Source organism: Ochlerotatus camptorhynchus, unplaced genomic scaffold (assembly GCF_037179485.1).
Source record: "Ochlerotatus camptorhynchus isolate MF236.1 unplaced genomic scaffold, CSIRO-AGI_Acam_v1.1 ptg000330l, whole genome shotgun sequence".
Classification (NCBI taxonomy): domain Eukaryota; kingdom Metazoa; phylum Arthropoda; class Insecta; order Diptera; family Culicidae; genus Ochlerotatus; species Ochlerotatus camptorhynchus.
Genome location: NW_027040818.1, coordinates 4,158,634 through 4,178,961, shown reverse-complemented (window position 1 = coordinate 4,178,961; position 20,328 = coordinate 4,158,634). Strand labels below are relative to the sequence as shown.

Genomic DNA, 20,328 nt, shown 5'->3' with positions numbered 1-20,328 from the left:
CTTTGCTAATGGTTCATAATGTTCTACATAACCCATTAAGGCTACATAACATAACTATGTACACGCTACCTCGGATTCACAATACCAGGCAAACTAACCATCTGTCAAGAACCCGTGCATACTCCAGTTTCGGTCAAAAACGAATTTCCTTTATAGGTCCTTCCAAATATAATAACTTACCAAGACATCTTCAACAAATAACAAATATAAAATCCTTCAAAACTAAGATAAAATGTTTCTTAAAAGAACGAGTTTCGCAACTATTAATTTAATGCAATTTATTATTATTTATTATTTTTATTATCATTCATATGTCAACCGTCACTAAATATTAAATGCTTTGCTGAAAAACAGTAGTCATATTCGAAATATTTAAATTTGTTGTTTTTTTTTTCGTTTTCTTTTAGGTGTGCTTCTTTCAAAGGATATTTTTTTCCACTAGAAGCACATAAATTGTTTTCTCATAGATGTTTTTTTTTCTCTCTCTCTCTCTCTCTCTCATTTGATATAAGTATTTAAAATTAATCCTCAATCATATATCCTTTTAGTAATTATTTTTGTTTTGTTGCATATGGTTGATTTCAGAGTGTCCACTACCAGGGGGCTCAGCATGCAGTGGAGCTTTTTGGTGTGGGGGAGAGCGGAGGGTCACTCAAAAAAAAAAAAAAAAAAGTGTTTTGTTGACTGAGCAGAAGGTCGTTTACGTGATTACCTCTCACCCCCAGCAGACCTGGGTTCAATCCCAGTCGACGCCGCCGGGATGTTCTGAGGCATAACATCTCTGAGCACGCCTTTCTTGGGAAGGGAAGTAAAGCCGTTGGTCCCCGGTGTGCTCAGCACGGAAAACAATATTGACGAAAAACAAATCAAGTAAAAAAAGAAGGTCCTTTCTCATAGTTTGTCTATTTTTCTATTTCTTAACACACATGACCCCGATTCCATTTAAAATAGATTCATGCCGCCATGCTTGAACGATTGTTTGTGATGTTAAGAGCTCGGTGGCCTAGTAGCAACCGTTTTAGCAGGCTCCTTCATACAGAAGTCTGAGCATCGTGGTTTGTTTTTTTTTCGTTTAAGTTTTGTGTGTGTAGAAAATGTAAAAAATAAACACTCATAGAACTCGGTCACCGCTGCAATTTGTTTTGTCACATTTAAATATGACGTTTGCTTGATCCGAATTTGAAAACGTAGCCGGTCGTCATGGCTTGTTGTGATGTAAGGGTTTCAGTGGCCTAGTGGCTACGGTTTTTGTTTACTAAGGAGAAGATCGTGGGTTCTATGCCAGGCTCCTTCACATTACTGAATTGATGTGCATAAAAACATTAAGAGAATACTTTCACGAGAAATCTGAAATATAACGTTAGAGCTGTAACGGATTTAGATACACCCTAAATCAATTCAGTAAAATTGCTCTAAAATTAGAACGTTCAGAGATAGTTTTTTTTTCTTGGGTAAATATCCTTGAAATTTATGTATTCATAGTTTCAACTATGCTCAAATGCATTTTTATCTTATTTAAAAATAATTAATTTGAAGACCACCCTATTAAAACAACGACCAAAAGAACGAGGTATTTATGAAAAAAAAACTTCACCCACCAAATCTAAAACTCAAATAGTCAAACATAATTTAATGCATCCAAAATTAAAAACCTAGTATCTTGGGGCACACGGGAGCATTGCATTCCTGTTGCCATTTGACGCCAGCTTATTGCAATCCAAAATAATGATGCGTCGAGATAAATTGGGTTTGAATTTTTAGAAAACGCGCCTAGTAAATTTGCTCCTTAATTCCACATAATTCAAATTTTAAATATGTCCACTTCAGAATTTATACAATTGAATTAGATCTTGACTTGGAAAATTTTTCAATATTCAATAATAAGATTTCAATAATGATCTCAGTCTTGATAATTGTACTACAGTAGAGGTTCAGTTTTGTCAAACCAACTTTTTTTTTATTTCATAGCTTCTACAGGTTTTAATAATAAAATCTTGATTATATAGTCACTTTAAACTCGGAGAAAAAAAAATTAAATAATGTTTGAATTTTTCGAGTGCGGAACATAAGACGCATTTCGCGCCAAATCGAATCGAAGCTGGCAACACCCTCTCAGATTTAAATGAAATTTTCTGGGTGTGTAGACTTTGACTAAATAAGCACTTTTGCATACTCAGTTTTTCCAAAATTGATCTAGACTAACATTTGAGAAGGGCCAAACTTTTCTGCCTATTTTTTTCAAAAAAATATTATGTAGAAATGACAACTCCTGCAAAAATGTGTTATATGGATGACTTTTAGGAAATTGTCCAAGTTTTCGAAAAAAATACTGAAAATAATCAATTTGAGACCTACAGTGAAAAAATCGATTTTTAAAATTTAAAGTCGATTAAAAAAATGGCCATGTTTGATTTGGATGAAACTTTGCCTCAAGATAGGTAATTATGTTTACTACCATCCGTCATACACAAAACTAAACCAGTGAAGCTCAAAATCATCTCAGAACCCAATGAAGATGAATTTGTGATTCAATTTTGTCTAATCAGCACTTGAGTTCACTTTGATTAATCGAGAATTTCATATGAAAAGGGCTCATGATGCATGTCTCAACAAATCGTATTCGGAATTGGCTGCACCCTCTCATAGTTTAATAAAATTTTCTGGACATGTTGACCTTGTCCAAAAATATCATTCCTTATTCTGTTGTCTACTACTGAGGCAAAATCTGATAATATGTGATAGAAAAAGGACAAGATTTTTCATATATCATTTATTTATATATTTTCAATGTTTAAACCTATTTTCATACATGCTATTTTTTGTCCTTTTTCCAATCAAGTTAAATATTGTTGGTTCATCTTCTGAATTAGAATACCTTTTTGCCGCTACTTTGTTACCAGTTATAGGCACAAAACTGTGGAATTTCTGTGTGCCAGATATTGTCTTTGTGCTATTATATAGTTCTTCGAGATTTAGATGTACTGTTTTTTTTTTTCAGTATCGATAATGTAGACAAGTCACCTACAAGTCACCCATACAACACATTTTTGTAGGAGTTGTTATTTTTCCAAAATATTTTTGGCCCTTCTCAAAGGTTAGTCTAGATAAATTTTGGAAAAACTAAGTATATGCAAAGTGGTTTATTTAGTCAAGGTCCACACATCCAGAAAGTTTCATTGAAATCTGAGAGGGTGCTGCCAGCTCCGAATACGATTTGGCGCGAAATGCGTCATAAGCGAATTACAGTCATACGAAACGTGTTGCCAAAATTGAACCCTCACCCCCTCACTCTAGTGAAAAATCATTGGAAGCTTTATTTGTCCAACAATGGTCAACTTTTTTGTATTCGTTCACGAAACTTTCCTAAGTAAGGCATTTTGAAATTTTCATGGGCGTAGCGAAAGCGCTCGAATGGCAACCTAGCCTAGATATCCTAGTCAATTAAGACACGGTATTACCAAGCCGCAGACGGTAGGTTCGAACCCCGGTCCGGGTCTAGAAAACCTTTCGGGTTATAAATTGTCTTGGCTTCCCTGATGATAGAGTATCATTGTTATGCTTCCCATACAATACATACAATACAAATTCCTGCATTGGATGGCAAAGAAAGCTCTCAATTCAAAAAACCATTAAGTTAAGAGCAAGCGCTAGCTCGTGTAAGAGCGTCAAAGCCAGGAATAAGAAGCATGGGCTTCCTTGAGACGTCCCTCGAAGGCCCTTCGCGAAATGTTTTGGTAATACCAAAATGCATTTTCCTTGAAAGCTCCCATCGAAGCTCTATGCTCTCTCCTGCTCGCAACAACTCAGTTTGAACCAGTCAACTCCCATTCCCAACACAAGTTTATGCTCAAGCCGATGCTCTCGCTCCCGTGAGAGCAGTCCTTTTCTCAATAACCATCACCGCCATTACCCAAACATATTACCTCCACCACCCTCCAGGCCGTACGTCGTCATTGCCGTTCACTAATGGGAGCATCGAGTGACAGCTTCTGTGGAAAAACTGGAAAAAACGGACTGCTTCTACCACTGCTCCTTTCCAGGTTTTCTCTGTGTGTTTGTGTGCGTTGCTACGGGATAGTGACGACGACGACGACGACGAGAAACCATCAAAACCGTGGATTCTGAGTTGCCTGTACTTTCGGAGTGCACTCGCGTTAGTGTTTTTTTCCGAGACGAATTGTGTGTAGATTTTCCGTGCGATTTTCCAGCGCCGGTTTTCCGGTGTTCCGGAATGTGTTCTGTGATTGAGTAATTCGGTGGAATATTGGTGTGATTGAAGTAAAGTAAACACTGCCACAGCCCTTTCGGTCCAAATAATGTGTGATATTTTGGTGAAGCAATCTCCGTGAAATATGTAATAGCATTCCTGTACCCCCAGAGTGCAACAACAAAGTTCTTTTTTTTTCGATGAAAACGAGTGAAAAGGATTCCATCTTGTCTTTCGAATTTGTTTCTGTTAGACGTAAGTTTGTTTTTCGTTGTATTCAGTTCATCTCATAAGTTGATTCAGTTTTCGATTTTCATCATCAATCCAACATTTCCAATCTCTCGGATGTATTCAAATATCTGTCACAGGATGACAGCTTGAGCGATTGTCGTCGGGGGTTTGCAGACTTGCAACGGGGTGGTACAGGCAGAAGACGAAAGTTTACTACTCGCGTCTGTATGGGTGTGTGATGGTGCGTGCCGATGGCTGCTGCACCCAGCAAATGGGAGTGCAGGGCAGTGTTGCCCGTTTATGAATGTATGGAATCTGAAATGAGCATTCGTTTCAATAAGGATCCTGAAATGTTTTCTAACTCTGGAATTTTTGAAAATTGTGTAATCTCACAAATTTTAAATATTGTTCCATTACTTATAAAGGGTTTTCCATTAAGTGTTTCCTATCTTTAAAGTTAAATGAAACAAACTGTTTGTGAGATATTGACGAGATTTATGTTTCGATTGAAAGGCCTATGAATACCATTATGTATGGAATATGACATCGTTCAAATGGCCGCCTCAGCTTCGTTTAGTGGCGTGCATCCGAGAGGTTCAATGCTCCATAACTCGTTGATGGCTTGAGTAATGTTGGCTTTGAGGCCATCGGTGGTTTGCGGCTTATTGGTATAGACCTGCGACTCAACATAACCCCACAAGAAAAAGTCTAGCGGGGTTAAATCACACGATCTTGGTGGCCAGTTGACATCTCCTCTGCGCGAAATAATCATGCCAGGAAATCGCTCATGCAGAATATCGATTGTTTCGTGCGCTGTGTTGCATGTTGCACCGTCCTGTTGGAACCGCAAATCGTTCACATCCATATCGTCCACTTTAGGCCAGAAGAAGTCGGTAATCATCGACCTGTAGCGCTCTCCGTTGACGGTGATGGCCTCGCCAGTGTCGTTTTCGAAGAAGTACGGACCGATGACACCTCAGGCCCAAACTTCACACCAAACAGTGGCTTTCTGGGGATGCATTGCCACTTGGTGGACCTCGTGAATCAGGGTCTGTTTCCTATTGCTCCAAAACCCAATCAGCGAACACACGGTGCTGTCTATGACCGTTAAGCTTGATCTCCTGGGTCAATTAGATCTTGTATGGGTGCAGACCCAAGTTTCGACGCAGAATTCGCCAAGTTGAAGCCTGCGAGAGGCTCAGTTCTTGTGCGCGGCGCGAAATAGACTGCCGCGGGTTCTCCTGCACACTTTCGCGTAAAGTGGCGATTTTCTCAGAAGGTGTTTAATCGTTCACCGAACCAGTTTCCTCGAATTTGTTCACCACATTGCGAATAGTCCTCTCGGATTATTGCGACCGTAAAATGGGCGAAGCGCTCGGAACGTTGCTCGCAAAGAACACTTACTTTGATAAAACCAATTTTATCATTTGCACCTGCTATGGACGCTATAACTCTCCATGGTAATTTGGAAAGACACACTGAATAAATGACAGCTAATTTGACACTTGTAATTTCAACAATATGGCCGCAATTGTCAAATCCCTGGAAATCCCTTCTGGAAAACCCTTTATTTTGCCACAAATTTCTTTGAATTCTAAATTAATCATCAGCAAAAATTTGTCAAAATCATCTAGTTCGTTTATTTGTAAGGCTCAATCGCGTTAGCTTTACGGAGGCGGTAATTCATTGTTTATTGGTTGTAACAAAATTAACTTATTTCTATGTCTAGTAGGAGTTGGGCCGAATACTCGCGGCTTACCCGATATTAGAGGGGTACATTGTCGAAGGATAGGAAAAGGGGAGGAGCTTAAGGGTTGCCAAAATCATAATTTTCCTTATTTTTTTTTAGTTTATAGAGACTTTACCCACATTGGGCATTCGTCTATTTTTCTCTTTAATTGTTTTCGAATATTATTCATAATTCATGTGTTTAGTTTGTATTTTGTACGTGTGGGTTTTTTTCAATGTTTGTTTTCAAGATGAATAGAAATAATTTCATGCTTTAGGATTAATTAAATAGTTGTATCGTAAACCACATTTCAAACCTCCTTCTTCCCTTTTCCCATCCAAAAAATTGTAAATCTCCACTAACCTCGAGACAACCGCGAGTACTCGGTCCAGTTCTTTTAACTTTAAATTTAAGACAGTAATAATGTATAACGCAAAGGATAACTCGGCTCTGTAAAGTTTATTCGATTGAGCCTGTACAAATAAAGTAATTTAAAAAAAAATTCTTCATAATTCACTTAGATTGAACATGCTAATCCTTGGCTGCATTTTCTTAGAATTCAGCTCATCTTGGGGCTCCTTAGAATTTTCCTATATTTTTTTATGAACTTTCCTGAACATTCTTAAAGAATTCTTCCAAAATTTGCTTGGTATTTTCTAAGAGTTTCATTCACATTTTTCTAACACTGATTATTTTCTGCATTCTCCTTAAATCACTTTGAAATTCTCTTCCTAAAATCCCTTGGAATGCTCCCAGAAGTTCTTTGATATTACCCTTAAAATCCCCTTGGAATCTTCATTTTATGGGAAACGCCCATATGTTGGCCTTTGGCGCCTAAGAACTCCGCAGGAACTGTCTTCTGGTTCAGACTCTCTTAGAATTGTTATGAGAATTCAATTGGAATTCTTGTCAGGATGCCTTTTGAGCTACTGCCAGAATTTCCTTGGAATATTCATCAGAATATCTTTGGATTGACTATTAAAATTGATTCTAAATATAATAATCTCTGAATTATTTTCAGAATATGCTCAAATTTGACTGAGATTATCATTAGAAATTCTCACATGGAATTCTCTTCAGAAGTTATACTACTATTATCTCCCAATAATTCTCCTCAGCCGTATGTAATCTCACCTCTTTGGAAAGCTGTCAAAACAATATAATCGCGTTAGAATGTCTTTAGAATTTTCTTCAGATTGAGTTTCCCTTGAAATTATAATCGAATTTATCTTGAAATTCATCTCAGCATTTGTGTGGGGTTATTGTCCAAATTTTCTTGGAATTGTGTCGCTAACATTGCTTCGAAATTCTCCTCTAAGGTCGTTAAAATTCTCTTCAGAATTGTCATATAATTCTAGACATAACTTCCTTAGAATTCACTATAGATTTCACCTGAAGTTCTCCTCGCAGAGTTCATGGAATACTTTTCAGAATTATCTACGAATTTAAGCACAGTGGATTCCTTCCAAAACTTCCTATCAATTTCCTTCACAATATCCTCAAAATTATTACAATTTTCATCTAAACTCTCTTAAAATAAAGTTTATCCAAGGTCAAAAGCCAAGAGAGTCCAAGAATTTCAAGAAAACCCAAGAATTCAAAGTAAATGCTAATGAAAGCTCAGAGGCAAATTCCAAGGGAATTCTGAGGACAATTTCATGAATTTTGCGAGGGAAAACGAATTCGGAGCATAAGTCTACTTTATATAAGAATACTTTAGAAGTTAGGGGCATGCTAAAAGGAGGATTACAATAATATCTGAGATTTTTCATCATGGTAATGCCGTTCCAAGTAAATTTTTAGAATAATTCACTCTCATGGAGAATCTGGGAGAATACAAAGCGAATGCTAAGGACAACCCCAAGTGAATTTTCATGAGAAATCTCCGTTGAATATGGAATGGACTATTCGGAGGTCTTCAGAACTAACTACTTGAAAGTTCCCAATATTTTCGAAGTCATAGGAATTTCTGAGGAGCAGAACTTCTGCGAACTTTAGAGATTATATTTCTCGGGCATTCTGAGGATAATTTCATGAAGTTTGTGGGAGAAAACGCATCCGGAGCATAAGTCGTTAGATAATTTTGGAGAATACATAAGGGATGCTAAAAGAAGGATTACAATTGAATTCGAGAATAACTTTTCGTAATTCGTAAAATAATTGTAGGAGAGTTTACCAAACAAATTATGAGGAGAAATACACATGGTTCTTTAGAAAACTTTCAATGTGAGATTTAAAAGGAAATCTGAAATGAATTCAATAAATATTTCTGAGAATTTTTCCAAAGGGTTTCTTACTGAGAAGAATTACAAGGTAATTCCGAGGAAAATTGAAAATAAAATGTATATAGTTTAGTTAGATAGTTAGATAGTTAGAGATAGTTCCAAAGAAAATTTTGAAGAATTTTTCAATGGAACTGCGAGAAATATTCTAAGTACATTCTGGTTATATTATCAAGAGAATTCAGGAAGCGTTCCAAGTGAATTTCTAGAATAATTCCATCATAATTTCGGGAGAATACAAAGTGAATGCTGAGGAGAACTCTAAGTGAATTTTCATGAGAAATCTTCATTGAATATGGAATGGACTATTCTGTGAACTTCAGAACTACTTGAAAGTTCCCTAAATTTTCCTGAAACTGCCTTGGAGCTCTTTTGAAATTAAATAAACATTTTAAACTCCCCTGAACTTTTTTGGACTCCCTAAAGTTTTCTCCATTTTCCTAACGATCATGGATCTTCTCTTAAGTTTTTCGCTGAAGTTTGCGAAATTTCTTTAAAATTTATGTAATTTCTCTAATTTTAACTGCTCTGAGCTTCTCTTTTCTTTCCTGGAGTTCTCGAAACTTCTCTTAAATATTTGCAGTTCCCATGAAGCTTGTTGCACTACCCTGAATTACTGATGTACTCCATTCATGAACTATTCCTTCTTTAGGTGTAAAGATTGATGCAACATTGAACTGTCCTAAAAATGTTTAAACTTCCGTGAGCTTCTAAACTTATGTGAAGACCTCAATATTTTTTTAAACATCTCTGAAGTTCTCTGAAAATCTACGAACTTCTTAAAATTCCCCGCTAATTTACTGAAACTAATGGAACTAAACTCCCCCTGAAATTCCCCCTATTTTTGAGCTTACTAAACTTCTTAGAAATGCTCCCGCATTTCGCTTAAGTTTATGAAATTTTCTGAAGTTCTCGGATCTTCCCTTAAGTTCCATAGACTTTTACGAAGTTCATGAAATGTTTCTGTGGCAGTTACATTCATACTATATACCCAGGGAAGTCGAGATTTTTTCCAACCCGAAAAATTCCTAAACCGGACCGGGAATCGAACTCAGTCTCCTTCCATCATGGTTTTACTGCATTTACCGACTGATCTAAAGGAGGCCCCGAAAATATCGATATCAAAATATCGGATATCGAGAGAAAATATCAGAACGTCCCTAAACCCAGTTCCGGTGAAGCTGTCTCACAGATGACATGCTTTACCTTTTGAAACTCCCCAGCACCAAAGCTAGATCTCGATTCGATCCCTCTCGATCCAGGAGGACCAGGAACCGGAAAATCTGGAAAACCGGGAAAGGGAATTCAACATCACCGGGAAAATACCGTTAATTTCGATGATAAATCTGAAAAAAAAATAAAAGAGCATTGTAACTAGATCTCGAAGGCGATTGTGAAAATAATTCCAAAGTTAAAGTGAGAAGAATTCTGAGTAGAATTTTGAAATGCCTCTTAGGAAAACTGTAGACGATTGTGATGAAGATCCCAGGTCGAATTCCAGTGAAGTTTTCCAGAATTCCAAAAAAATTCCTAGGAAATTTCAGGAAGAACTTTGAAGCCATTGAATTCTTAGGATAGTTCCTAAATAATACAGGGTGTGAATAGTTCCAAATGGATCCTATAGAGTTTAAAGTGAATTCCAAGAAGAATGCCAAGGACATTCGGAGAAGAATTTATAGGGAATTATAAGGAGTATTACAAGATACAATTTTTAGAAGAATACAGATGGGAACTCCAAGATAACCCTGAGCTGAATTTCAAGACATTTCAGAGGTAAATTAGATAAGAATTCCAAAGAGAATTTAAGCCATTTTTTCTATATAATCAAGAAAGAAAACTTCCGTGAATTCTTTGGAGAATTCATTCGATGAATCTCTCCACATTCGCTGAATTCCAAGAAATTTTCGTATTGTTCTGAAGAGAATGTTTGTACTGTAACAAAGACGATTATATAGAGGATATCAGAGAGAATCGCATGTTTATTATAAGGGAATTTTGAAAAGAGCTAAGAGCAATGATTCTCAGGAAATGATTGAGAACTATCCAAACAAATTCTTTAAAGAGTTCTGAGTGAATTATTACAAAAATTAAAAAACAAATTGAAAATTTCTTATGCAGATAAAATTAGAATCTAGGAAATTTCTGCCATCTTAGTTATGACCAATTTAATCTAGCAATCTCTTTGACTCAATTGCATTCGATTTTATGCCTAATATACCTAATGATGCGGGACCTTCCTTAGCTCAGTCGGTAAAGGCACATCTACAAAGCAAGACCATGCAGGAAGTGGCTGGGTTCAATTCCCGGTCCGGTCTAGGAATTTTTCGGATTGGAAAATTCGTCGACTTCCCTGGGCATAGAGCATGCTTGTACTTGCCACACAATTATACTAATGCAAAAATGGTACAGGCATCGAAAGATCTCAATTAATAACTGTGGAAGTGCATCTAGAACACTAAGTTGAGAGCACGTAATAAGCTGATATGCCAGAAGCGATAAACAATAAGCGAATAAGAAGAAGAAAAAGCCTAAATGTTTAAATGTCCGGGAATAAATCGGAAAAACAGGAAATTCATAATCGGCATTTGCTGCCCAAGGAACATTACAGGCGTTATAGATATGTAATAGCATTCTACGAGTCTTAATCATGGTCTACAGAACCTTAAAAAACCATTATTGTTATTGGGTGGTCACCATAGAGATCGCACACTCGCACTTGGCTTCCTCGTTGCTTCCATCTCAACGTGGTTCGCATCCAGAGCCTTAACAAAATGGGAAAATGTGCCCTAGACCGTATAAATAAGAAGTAGCGTGTCCAAAGTATAAATAAAGCTGAGGCATGTCAAACTTTCAGTTAGCAAACCTGGCAACACTGTCACTGCTTACCACAACCTGCGACGACCAGCCAGCCAGCCTTTGTATGTGTACGTCGCTGACTCGGTCGTCGTAGTCATCGTCGTCCGCTGCCGCCGCACTTGTGATGAGATTCTGTTTTGGGACTGTGCCCACTGACTACACACCGGGATCCAGCAGGATCGATAATTCTCCGTTTATTAACCCCTACCAATTGAGAGGGCTAGGCTGTGCAAAGGGACGACGCTTGTTCAAAGCTTTCCACCCAAAGTGGGTGGGTGGTTGTTGTCGCCCTCCAGAGCAGGGTGTGTAATTTTTGTGAGTATGCAACGAAATGTTGTTTTGCTTGCTCTCTCCCCATGATTCCCGACGGCTGGCAGTTTTCGTGTGAAAGAATTTTCCATTTCTTTCGGGAATTTTCTCGGAGAGGACAAGCGCACTCCGCTTTTCCGGTGGACATTTTCACAATTCGGAGAAGGATGCCGAGCGAGCAGGAACGGTTTTGGGTTTGGCTGTTTGCGACTTTGTGTGTGAGTGTATGTGTGTGTGTGGGAGCGAAAAAACCACCGACTTTTCATCAGGACACTTTTGGATTTGCTTGTTTTCAAACGGAATGTATTTTTCACTTGTTCACTGTCCTATTCGCTGTGGAGAGCCTGAGGAGGCAGGAGGGTAAATTGGTTTCAAATTCATATAACCCTCTCGCCCGGTACTGCCTAAATGAGCAAATGATTCCCTTTTGAAGGAAGAAATCAAATACTGACGACAGATTGTCATTTTAATTTTGGGTTAGCCTGGGGAGGCTTCAGTTACCTGCCCTTGGGAAGTACTCGGGAGATCGAGTGGAGTGAGGGGGCTTGTTTTTGTTTTCCCTGTGATTTTGGAAGATGTTGGAAAATGGTTCGGATTTCAGTTGGTGGTGTGTTTTTGTTCCGATTCATCTGTTTTCGTTTTGCTTGACTCAGTTGTTTCAGTTGTATTTTAGGTTTTTTTTGGACTCCTTTCGAAAATGCATTTCGGCGGGAGTCTTCAGAAACAATTATTCTCAACAGCGCGTAGACTACATCAGGACTGATAACAAGTGAAACTAGTGTGATACGTGTGCATTTTAACTAAAATGACCAACAGCCAACAGGCAGTCGTAGACAAACGTCTCCAGCTGTTGCTGGAAGACAACACCCTGAACGAAGACGACGATCAGCTCATGAGCTCGGATCAGAACGACGATGCCTACGCCCAGATCATGTCGGCCATACTGGCTTCGACACGGCGAGTGTCGGAAATCGATCGCTGCAACGAGCTGAACCGGGTCAATACCAACAAAACCCTGGACTGCAAGTTCGATCGGCTGATCTCGGAGGTCTCGGATCTGAGGAATGCCATCGAAGAGAAAATCGACACCATCAACCGGAAGATCAAGCAAACCAATCGGCTGTTCCAGGTCAGCCAGGAGTACGAGAAACGGTCCGGAAAGACCTGTGAATTGATCCTGATGGGGATACCCTATCGACGCGGAGAGAATCTACGGGACTATTATGTGAAGATCAGTAGAAAGTTGGGTTTCCACGATTGTGAAATCCCGTTGGTTTACATCAGAAGAATCCTCAATGGCAGTGGTCCATCCGGTGGAGCTGCCAAACTGAAGATCCCTCACTACAGTCACTCGATGTTGGACAATCTGAAGGTTCGAACTACCGTTGTCAAATCGAACTCCAATCAACGAACTCCCAACGAATCGATCGTAGTGGTGCAGTTTGTGTTCCGGAATGCCCGGTACGAGTTCTATCGGCGTTATCTGGGCCATAAGGCACTGTGTTTGCGCGATATCGGTATGGATAGTGGTTCGCGGATTTTTCTGAATGAAAATTTAACGCGGTCCAACTTGGGACTGAAGCAGGAAGCGATGAAGATGAAGCGCAATGGGAAGCTGAAGAACGTCTTCACCGTCAACGGACAGATCTACGTCAAACGTTCGAACGACCATCGGACGGAACTGGTGACCAGTACGGTGGATTTGCTGCTAATGGACGAAAACAAGATGAAGAGCAACAAGTAATTATGACCTTCTTTCCCGTTCCGGGAAAGGGAACTCTATTAATACAGATGTAGCCAGCCATAAGTCATCATAATAATCGGTGTGAGATATGCTGCTGATGGCGCGCAGCGAGAATTTTCCCACGAATATAAAATTGATAATATATTAACATTTGCAGCACCTTTCTCATCGCATTTCGATTCCGACCGTCCGGAGCGGGTTTCGATATGATTTTTTTTTTCTTTTCGGGGTTCTTCAACTGCCGCCGCCACCGGTCGCCTTATGAATTCGTATTTTACGGCGTTGTCGCCGTTTTATTGTATCTTATCGGCGGTACGCGTTTCTACGGTCGGATTCGCTGGTGTTTCAAATCTGAGCGAGACTAATGTTGTGTTTTTCTCTCTGTAAGGTGCTATTTTTGGATTTGGCAAGGTGTCCTTTTCAGGGCCGGTAGCGAGTCATTTTTTTTCAATCCAGTCACTAAAAAGTCTCTTTTTTTAAGGCCAAGTCACTAAAGTCACTTTTTCTTATCAGTCACTATTTGCAACTATTTTAGTGTGAATTTATTTCAAGATTGATCATTCTTCTTGCAGTTTGTAGGATGTGATAGTCCAATCGATGCCTTCATTTTGTTATCATTTTCGAGCAATTCGAAAGTGTTGTCTTTCTATAGAGCTTTTTGACTTTTAATAGTCTTTCTCTATCTACAGGTGTCTACTTATTTGGCTAAATAAAATTCCCTGAGTTTTCCAGGTTTCTTCGGAACTTAAACGGATAAATTTTGTAAAGCGTTAAAAAATGCATTTTTTCGAAAAACAATAACAGCAGCAATTACAATCAGTTTTAAAGAAACAGATTTACAATCTAATCCATTAAATGTTGAGGCTTACTTACGTAGTTACTTTATTAAGTCTAAGATCTCAAAATATTCAATGTATTTAAGTTTCGTATTCCATGTACAAATTCTGGATATTGAAAATGTTCAAACTGCCAGAATTAAGGAAATAAATTTAGATGATTGATTTCAACTGTGTAATTAACTTTATGGAAGATCTTCAATGAAGTTCCATTAACTTCACAACAATTTAAGGAACTTTGCAGAAGTTCAAACGAATGAATGGAAATGCTGATAATTTCAGTGAAGCTTCATAAACAAACTGCGGGAACATAAGGAAGGTTAAACATATTGAAAATATGGGGAAGTTGCTGGAAGCTTTAAGAACCTCAAAGCAACTTTTCCGAAGTTCCTAGAATTTCAGAGAGCTTCACAGGTGTCAAGAGAACTTCAAAAATCTCTCTTTCACTCCGATACTGGTAGGCACCCAATAGAACATGTGATGGTTGAGTGAGATGTGAGAATGATGAATCACATCCCGCTTACTATGGGAGTTGTACCCCGTCTTTATCACATCAATGCTTCGTAAGATTGATGAGGGTTGCATCAAGTCTACGGTAGCATACTGGTAGAGCGCTCGTCTAGCGTACTGGGAGGTGTTGGTTCGATTTCCACCTGTAGACAGTGTTTTTTTTTAAACCATTTTCGCCACATATCGCACCACTCAAATACATGTTCTTGCCTTCTTCATAAAGTAAAACTACAAGGGACAGCCCTATGAGGTTGTACGCAAGGGTGACGTAGGACTACGTGGTCTTATATAATAAATCTTATTTGTTAACCGCAGCAAGAGCTTGTGTTTTGTGTAAGAATAGAAATATGAGCGGGGTTCTCTCTGTTTATACTCTTTAGTATGACGCGGTTGACATAGATGGCCCAATAGCGGTGTGGCTTCTTCCTCCTTCTATGGATGCTCATGTGACCTGCAGCTCACTGCTTGCAGGTAGCCTTTCTTTGTGTATTGGAGGACACCACCACTCACCACGCGGTGATTGAATAAACACCATTTGGTGAGACGAGATGGAATTCAACTTTGAAATATGTGTTAGGGAAATCGCTTTTCGCAGGCAATGGGTGATAATTTTAATTATCATAGCAACAGTTGCACATTCGTGCAATTTTCAATAGTGACATTTTGAAAAATGATAAAGTTTTAAATTCAACAGAATATTTCTGATCGATTGGTGATAAAATTATTGAAATTGGTCCAGGGGCAGCTGAGATATTAACGTTCAAAATCTTTCATAATTTTGTTACATGTTCCATTTTTGGTTTTCATAAAGTGTACGCGAATATAGAAATCACAGACGTAGTCCTACGTCAAAAAATAGTTTGACTCAACATTAGTCATTTACCCTTGCAATATATAGCTCTCAAGTAATAACTGTGGAGGTGCATCTAAAACACTAAGTTGAGAGCACGCAATAAGCTTGAAATGCGATGATGATGAAGAAGAAAAAGAGATACTCCGAGAACATCAAGAGAGAATCAAAGGGAAGTTTAAATAATTTCAAGGAAACTACAGCAACCTTAAACAAGTTTCGAGATACTCAGAGCATTCCCGAAAGCTTTTGCAAAGCTCCGAGAGAATCGCTGGAACGCAATAAAAACTATATGACCATGCGAAAATGTTGCAGTTTTTTAAGGGTTCAGGTTGTATCATGTAAATTTGAAGAACTTAAAAAAATTGCGAAAACTTTTAGCAAACATATCTTCTACAAATTCCAGAGAACTGCAATGAAATTTGGATATTTCATGATATTCAGCGAAGTTCCGAGTAGTTTGAGGGCGATCGGATATCTTCAGAACAATCCCATTAACTTAAGGAAATTTGCAGCGACTTACAAGGTGTTCCGTGGAATTATGGGATATTGCGAGAAGCATCAAGGAATTATGAATATATATCATAGAATTTTCCGGAACATTAAACAAATTTAGAGAACTTTAGGTAAGCATAGAAAACTTCAGGGATAACCTGATAAGTTCTGGGAAAATAAGTGATTTAAGGCATAGTTCTGTGAGCGTTTAAAAAGTTTATAAAACTTAAAGAAATGTGTGGAAACTTCAAGGCAATTAAATTAATTTCAGTAAAAATTGGGGTTCTTATAAAAAATGCTGAGAAATCCAGGGTAGTCTAGTGAACTTTAAGGAAATTCAGAAATCTCTTGGGCAGTTTTAATAACATCAGGAAAGTCTAGCCTATTGAAGAGGTTAAAGGCAGTTCCATGAACTTCAGTGAAAATCATAGAACTATATTAATTATTTCGTTTTGATTCCAAGTAAATTACTTCAGGAAGTTTAACGACCATTAACAAAATTCGGGAAAATTTCAAAGATGTTTCGTAAGATATAAAAATAGGGGGGTTCAGGTCCATTAATTTAAGAAAATTTGCAGGAAATATTAAGAAAATCCCAGATTTTCAGATAATTTTAGAGATGTTAAAAAAATTACTGAGATCTTCACATAAGTCCAGAAGTTCACGGAAGATGAAACATTTTTAGGACAGTTCAATTAAATTCAGGGCAGTACAGCAAGTTTGATGAGAACAGCAAAATCTTTAGGGAAGTTTCGAGAACTTCAGGAAAGAATAGAGAACCTCAGAGCAGTTCCGTAACAATAGATATAAACATTAAAGAAGTTTCGAGAACTTTACGGAATCGTTGAAACTTTAGAGAAGATCGATGATCGTTCGAAACATTAAGGAATCTTTAGGAAGTTCGAAAAAAAGTTCAGGGAGGTTTGAAAATCTGATGAGAAGTATTGTAAGCATCAGGCTAGTTTCTCAAACTACAAAAGAAATTCAAAGGCAGTTTCATTAACTTCGGGAAAATTTTGGGAACTTTCAAGTAGTTAGTTCTGAGGAACTCAGAACAATCCATTTCATATTCAACGGAGATTTCTCATGAAAATTCACTTGGAGTTCTCCTTAGCATTCGCTTTGTATTCTTCCGAAACTCGCATGGAATTATTCTAGAAATTCACTTGGAACGTTTCTCTGAACTGTCTAAAACATATCACCACAATATACTTAGAATGCTTCTCGCAATTCCATTCAAATATTCCTCAAAATTTCGTTGGAACTATCCTCTGGATTAAGTTTTCTTTGAATTTTCCTCGGAATTACCTTGAAATTCTTCTCAGTAAGAAACCCTTTGATAAGATTCTCATAATTATCATTGAACTCATTTCAGATTTCCTTTTGAATTTCACTCCTTCCCTTGGAATTATGCTCACATTGAAAGCCTCATAAGAATCCATGTGCATTTCTCCTCAAAAATTCCTGGAATTATTTTCCGAATGTCTTTGAAAATCTCCTAGAGACTTAATTGTAATCCTCCTTTTAGCATGTTCCTCACCCTCGAACTATTCGCCAAAAATGTCCAAGGACTTATGCTCCGGATTCATTTTCTTCCACAATCTTCATGAACTTATCTTAAGAATGTCCATGGAATTTTCCTCTGAAGTTCATAGGATTTCTGCTCCTCAGAAATTCCTATGAGTTCTGATTAAAATTTACTTTGAATTCAATTCAGGGTTTTCTTGAAATTCTACTCAAAACTATCACATGAAATCTAAATCTATAATTCCTAGGAACTAACTTGAAAGCAGATTGCACTTGACGTTTTGACGTAGGACTATGTCTTTCGGGAATGGTGCAATCTAGGGAAATGCAACGAAAATTGGTCAGACTTTAAATGCTAATAACTTGGCCAATAATCAATGGAGTTTTATGATTTGTCTGTCGATCGATTCTGGGCCTCCCTTAGCTCAGTCGGTAAAGGCGCAGCTACAAAGCAAGACCATGCTGGAGGTGGCTGGGTTCAATTCCCAGTCCGGTCTAGGAATTTTTCGGGTTGGAAAATTTCTCGACTTCCCTGGGCATAGCAGTGTGATTGGACCTGCCACACAATTATACTAATGCAAAAATGGTACAGGCATCGAAAGCTCTCAATTAATAATTGTGGAAGTGCACTTAGAACACTAAGTTGAAAGCACGCAATAAGCTAATATGCGATATGCAATAAGCTTGAAATGCGAAGAAGAAGAAGAAGAAGAAGAAGAAGAAGAAGAAGAAGAAGAAGAAGAAGAAGAAGAAGAAGAATGTCTATCGATTCGCCAGTTTTATAATATTTGTGTGGTATGTCACACATTATATATGTCAAATATTTAAATAGCTAAAAGTTAAGAAATATGGAAACATTCAAATTTCTCATACATTTTCTTTGACCGCAAGGTGCTCACCCCTAACACAGCCATCAGAAAGTTGGTCCCTAACAACACAAGCCAAAACCGCATAATCATTCAGCCTTTTGACGTTGGACGGGTCGACCTCGAAGTTGTTTGCTGCAGCGTGGACATCGTAGCATTTTTTCTATTCATTTACCTACATCAGCTGAATACAGGAAAAAAGGCGGTGCATAAAATGATAATCCAAATCCGTAAGTAAGCGAAACGTAGAAAGCTTGACTGCAGTCATCGTTTGGCTGCCGAGTGATAAACAGGGGTGTTCGTTGCGTTGCACACTGAAAACGAAACTAGCTCAGAGAGTGAATAACTTTTACTCAGTTTTGAGTCACTTTTACTCATTCGTATAAAAAATTGCAACGCATGAGTAACCTACGATTAAAAAAAAACTCCATACGAATCACTAACTAATTCTCTGAGTAATATTCGATTTCAATGCATTTAGCTTGCCATCTCGGCTAAAAATTGGATATTGGATAGTCAAGCTCAGTGTGCAATTTGCATCAAATTCCATGTTTTAACTTGACAGCCCGGCCAGAAAGCAGGTTTCTGTATTCAGTGAAGTTATTCGGATGGACAATACCTATCGCATGATGATTGGCCTCTTAGTTCAGAATTCACTCACCATTCAGCGCTAGTAAAATTTGATAAAAAAGGCTTGCTTAAGCAGTCTACATTCACTGAAAACGAATCTAATTCAGAGAGTGAGTCTCGTTTACGTAGGTTACTCATGCGCTGAGTGACCAACGCAATTAGAAATGTATCCTTACGAATGAGCAAAAGTTACTTACTCTCTGAGGCAGTTTGGTTTTCTGTGTTTCGAGTAGATAGGAGATTGCTATCTCTAGTAATGTTATTCAGATGGATAAGACCTATTGTATACTGGACACAGGGTTACCAGTAAACCGGGACATTGGGGAAAAGCCGGACATTCTAAATCACCGGGAGAAGTCCGTGAGTTTCTATGATGAACCGAGAAAAAATATACTTCGTCCTCTTTTTGGAAAATAATAATCTTCTCAACTACTAGATCACTTTGAAGAACTTATTCGATAGTTTTGATGAACATTCCAAAGGAATTTAGAGGAAATTTTAAGATGAATTCTAGAGATAATACAAATTTCAATGGAGTTTTTGGAAGAATTTTTAGAGTTTTTACTACAGTGCCAAGTAATGCCAAGTCAATTGTTTAGGTTCAAAGTAGAATTATTAGGTGATTCTGTGTGAAATTACATGACGATTGTAAAGAGGATTACAGGTTAATTTCTAATGAATATTCGAAATAAATTACGAGAAGAATGTAGAAAGAGTTCTTAACGGCGCCGGTGGTGTAGTGGTAAGCGTGATTACCTCTCACCCCAGCAGGCCTGGGTTCAATCCCAGTCGCCGCCGCCGGGATGTTCTGAGGCATAACATCTCTGATCACGCCTTCCTTCGGATGGGAAGTAAAGCCGTTGGTCCCCGGTTCATGAGTTGATGGGTCGATAGGTAGGGTCCAGGTGTGGGAGCTGCCTTCCTGGCACGTCGGTAGCATTGGTGCTCAACACGGAAAACAAGATCGACGGAAAAAAACAAACCAAAGGAAAAAAAAAATAGGGAGAGTTCTTTTAAGAACTTCAAAGATATTCCGAGAGTATTAAATTCTGAGTAAATTAGAAAGATATTTTCAAGTGAATTCTAATGAAAGTTCCAAGGGACATCCGTGAAAAATATTTTGGGTTTCGAATTTTTAAATAAATTTCTAAACCATTTATTTTATCATTTATATTTTATTGAAAGCAACAGCAAAATAATATCACAGTTCTACGCCAACAATGCGGTCGTGCTTTGGACACAACCCTCAACTTTTT

The 20,328-nt window shown here is 38.0% G+C and overlaps 1 protein-coding gene across 2 annotated transcripts in view; it reads left to right on the top strand.

The window, feature by feature from the left end:
* Window positions 1–20,328, top strand: part of LOC135708336 (serine/threonine-protein phosphatase 4 regulatory subunit 1-like) — a 529,117-nt gene that overhangs the window by 251,116 nt on the left and 257,673 nt on the right. The window contains exon 1 of one of the 2 annotated variants that reach the window (XM_065230380.1): window positions 12,405–13,354. The exons of the other annotated variant lie outside the window; for it this stretch is intronic. Coding sequence (XP_065086452.1) covers window positions 12,420–13,354 — 935 coding nt within the window. The 5' untranslated portion in view covers window positions 12,405–12,419. Of the gene's footprint in view, window positions 1–12,404; window positions 13,355–20,328 lie in introns of those variants that run through there. 2 annotated transcript variants of the gene reach the window in all.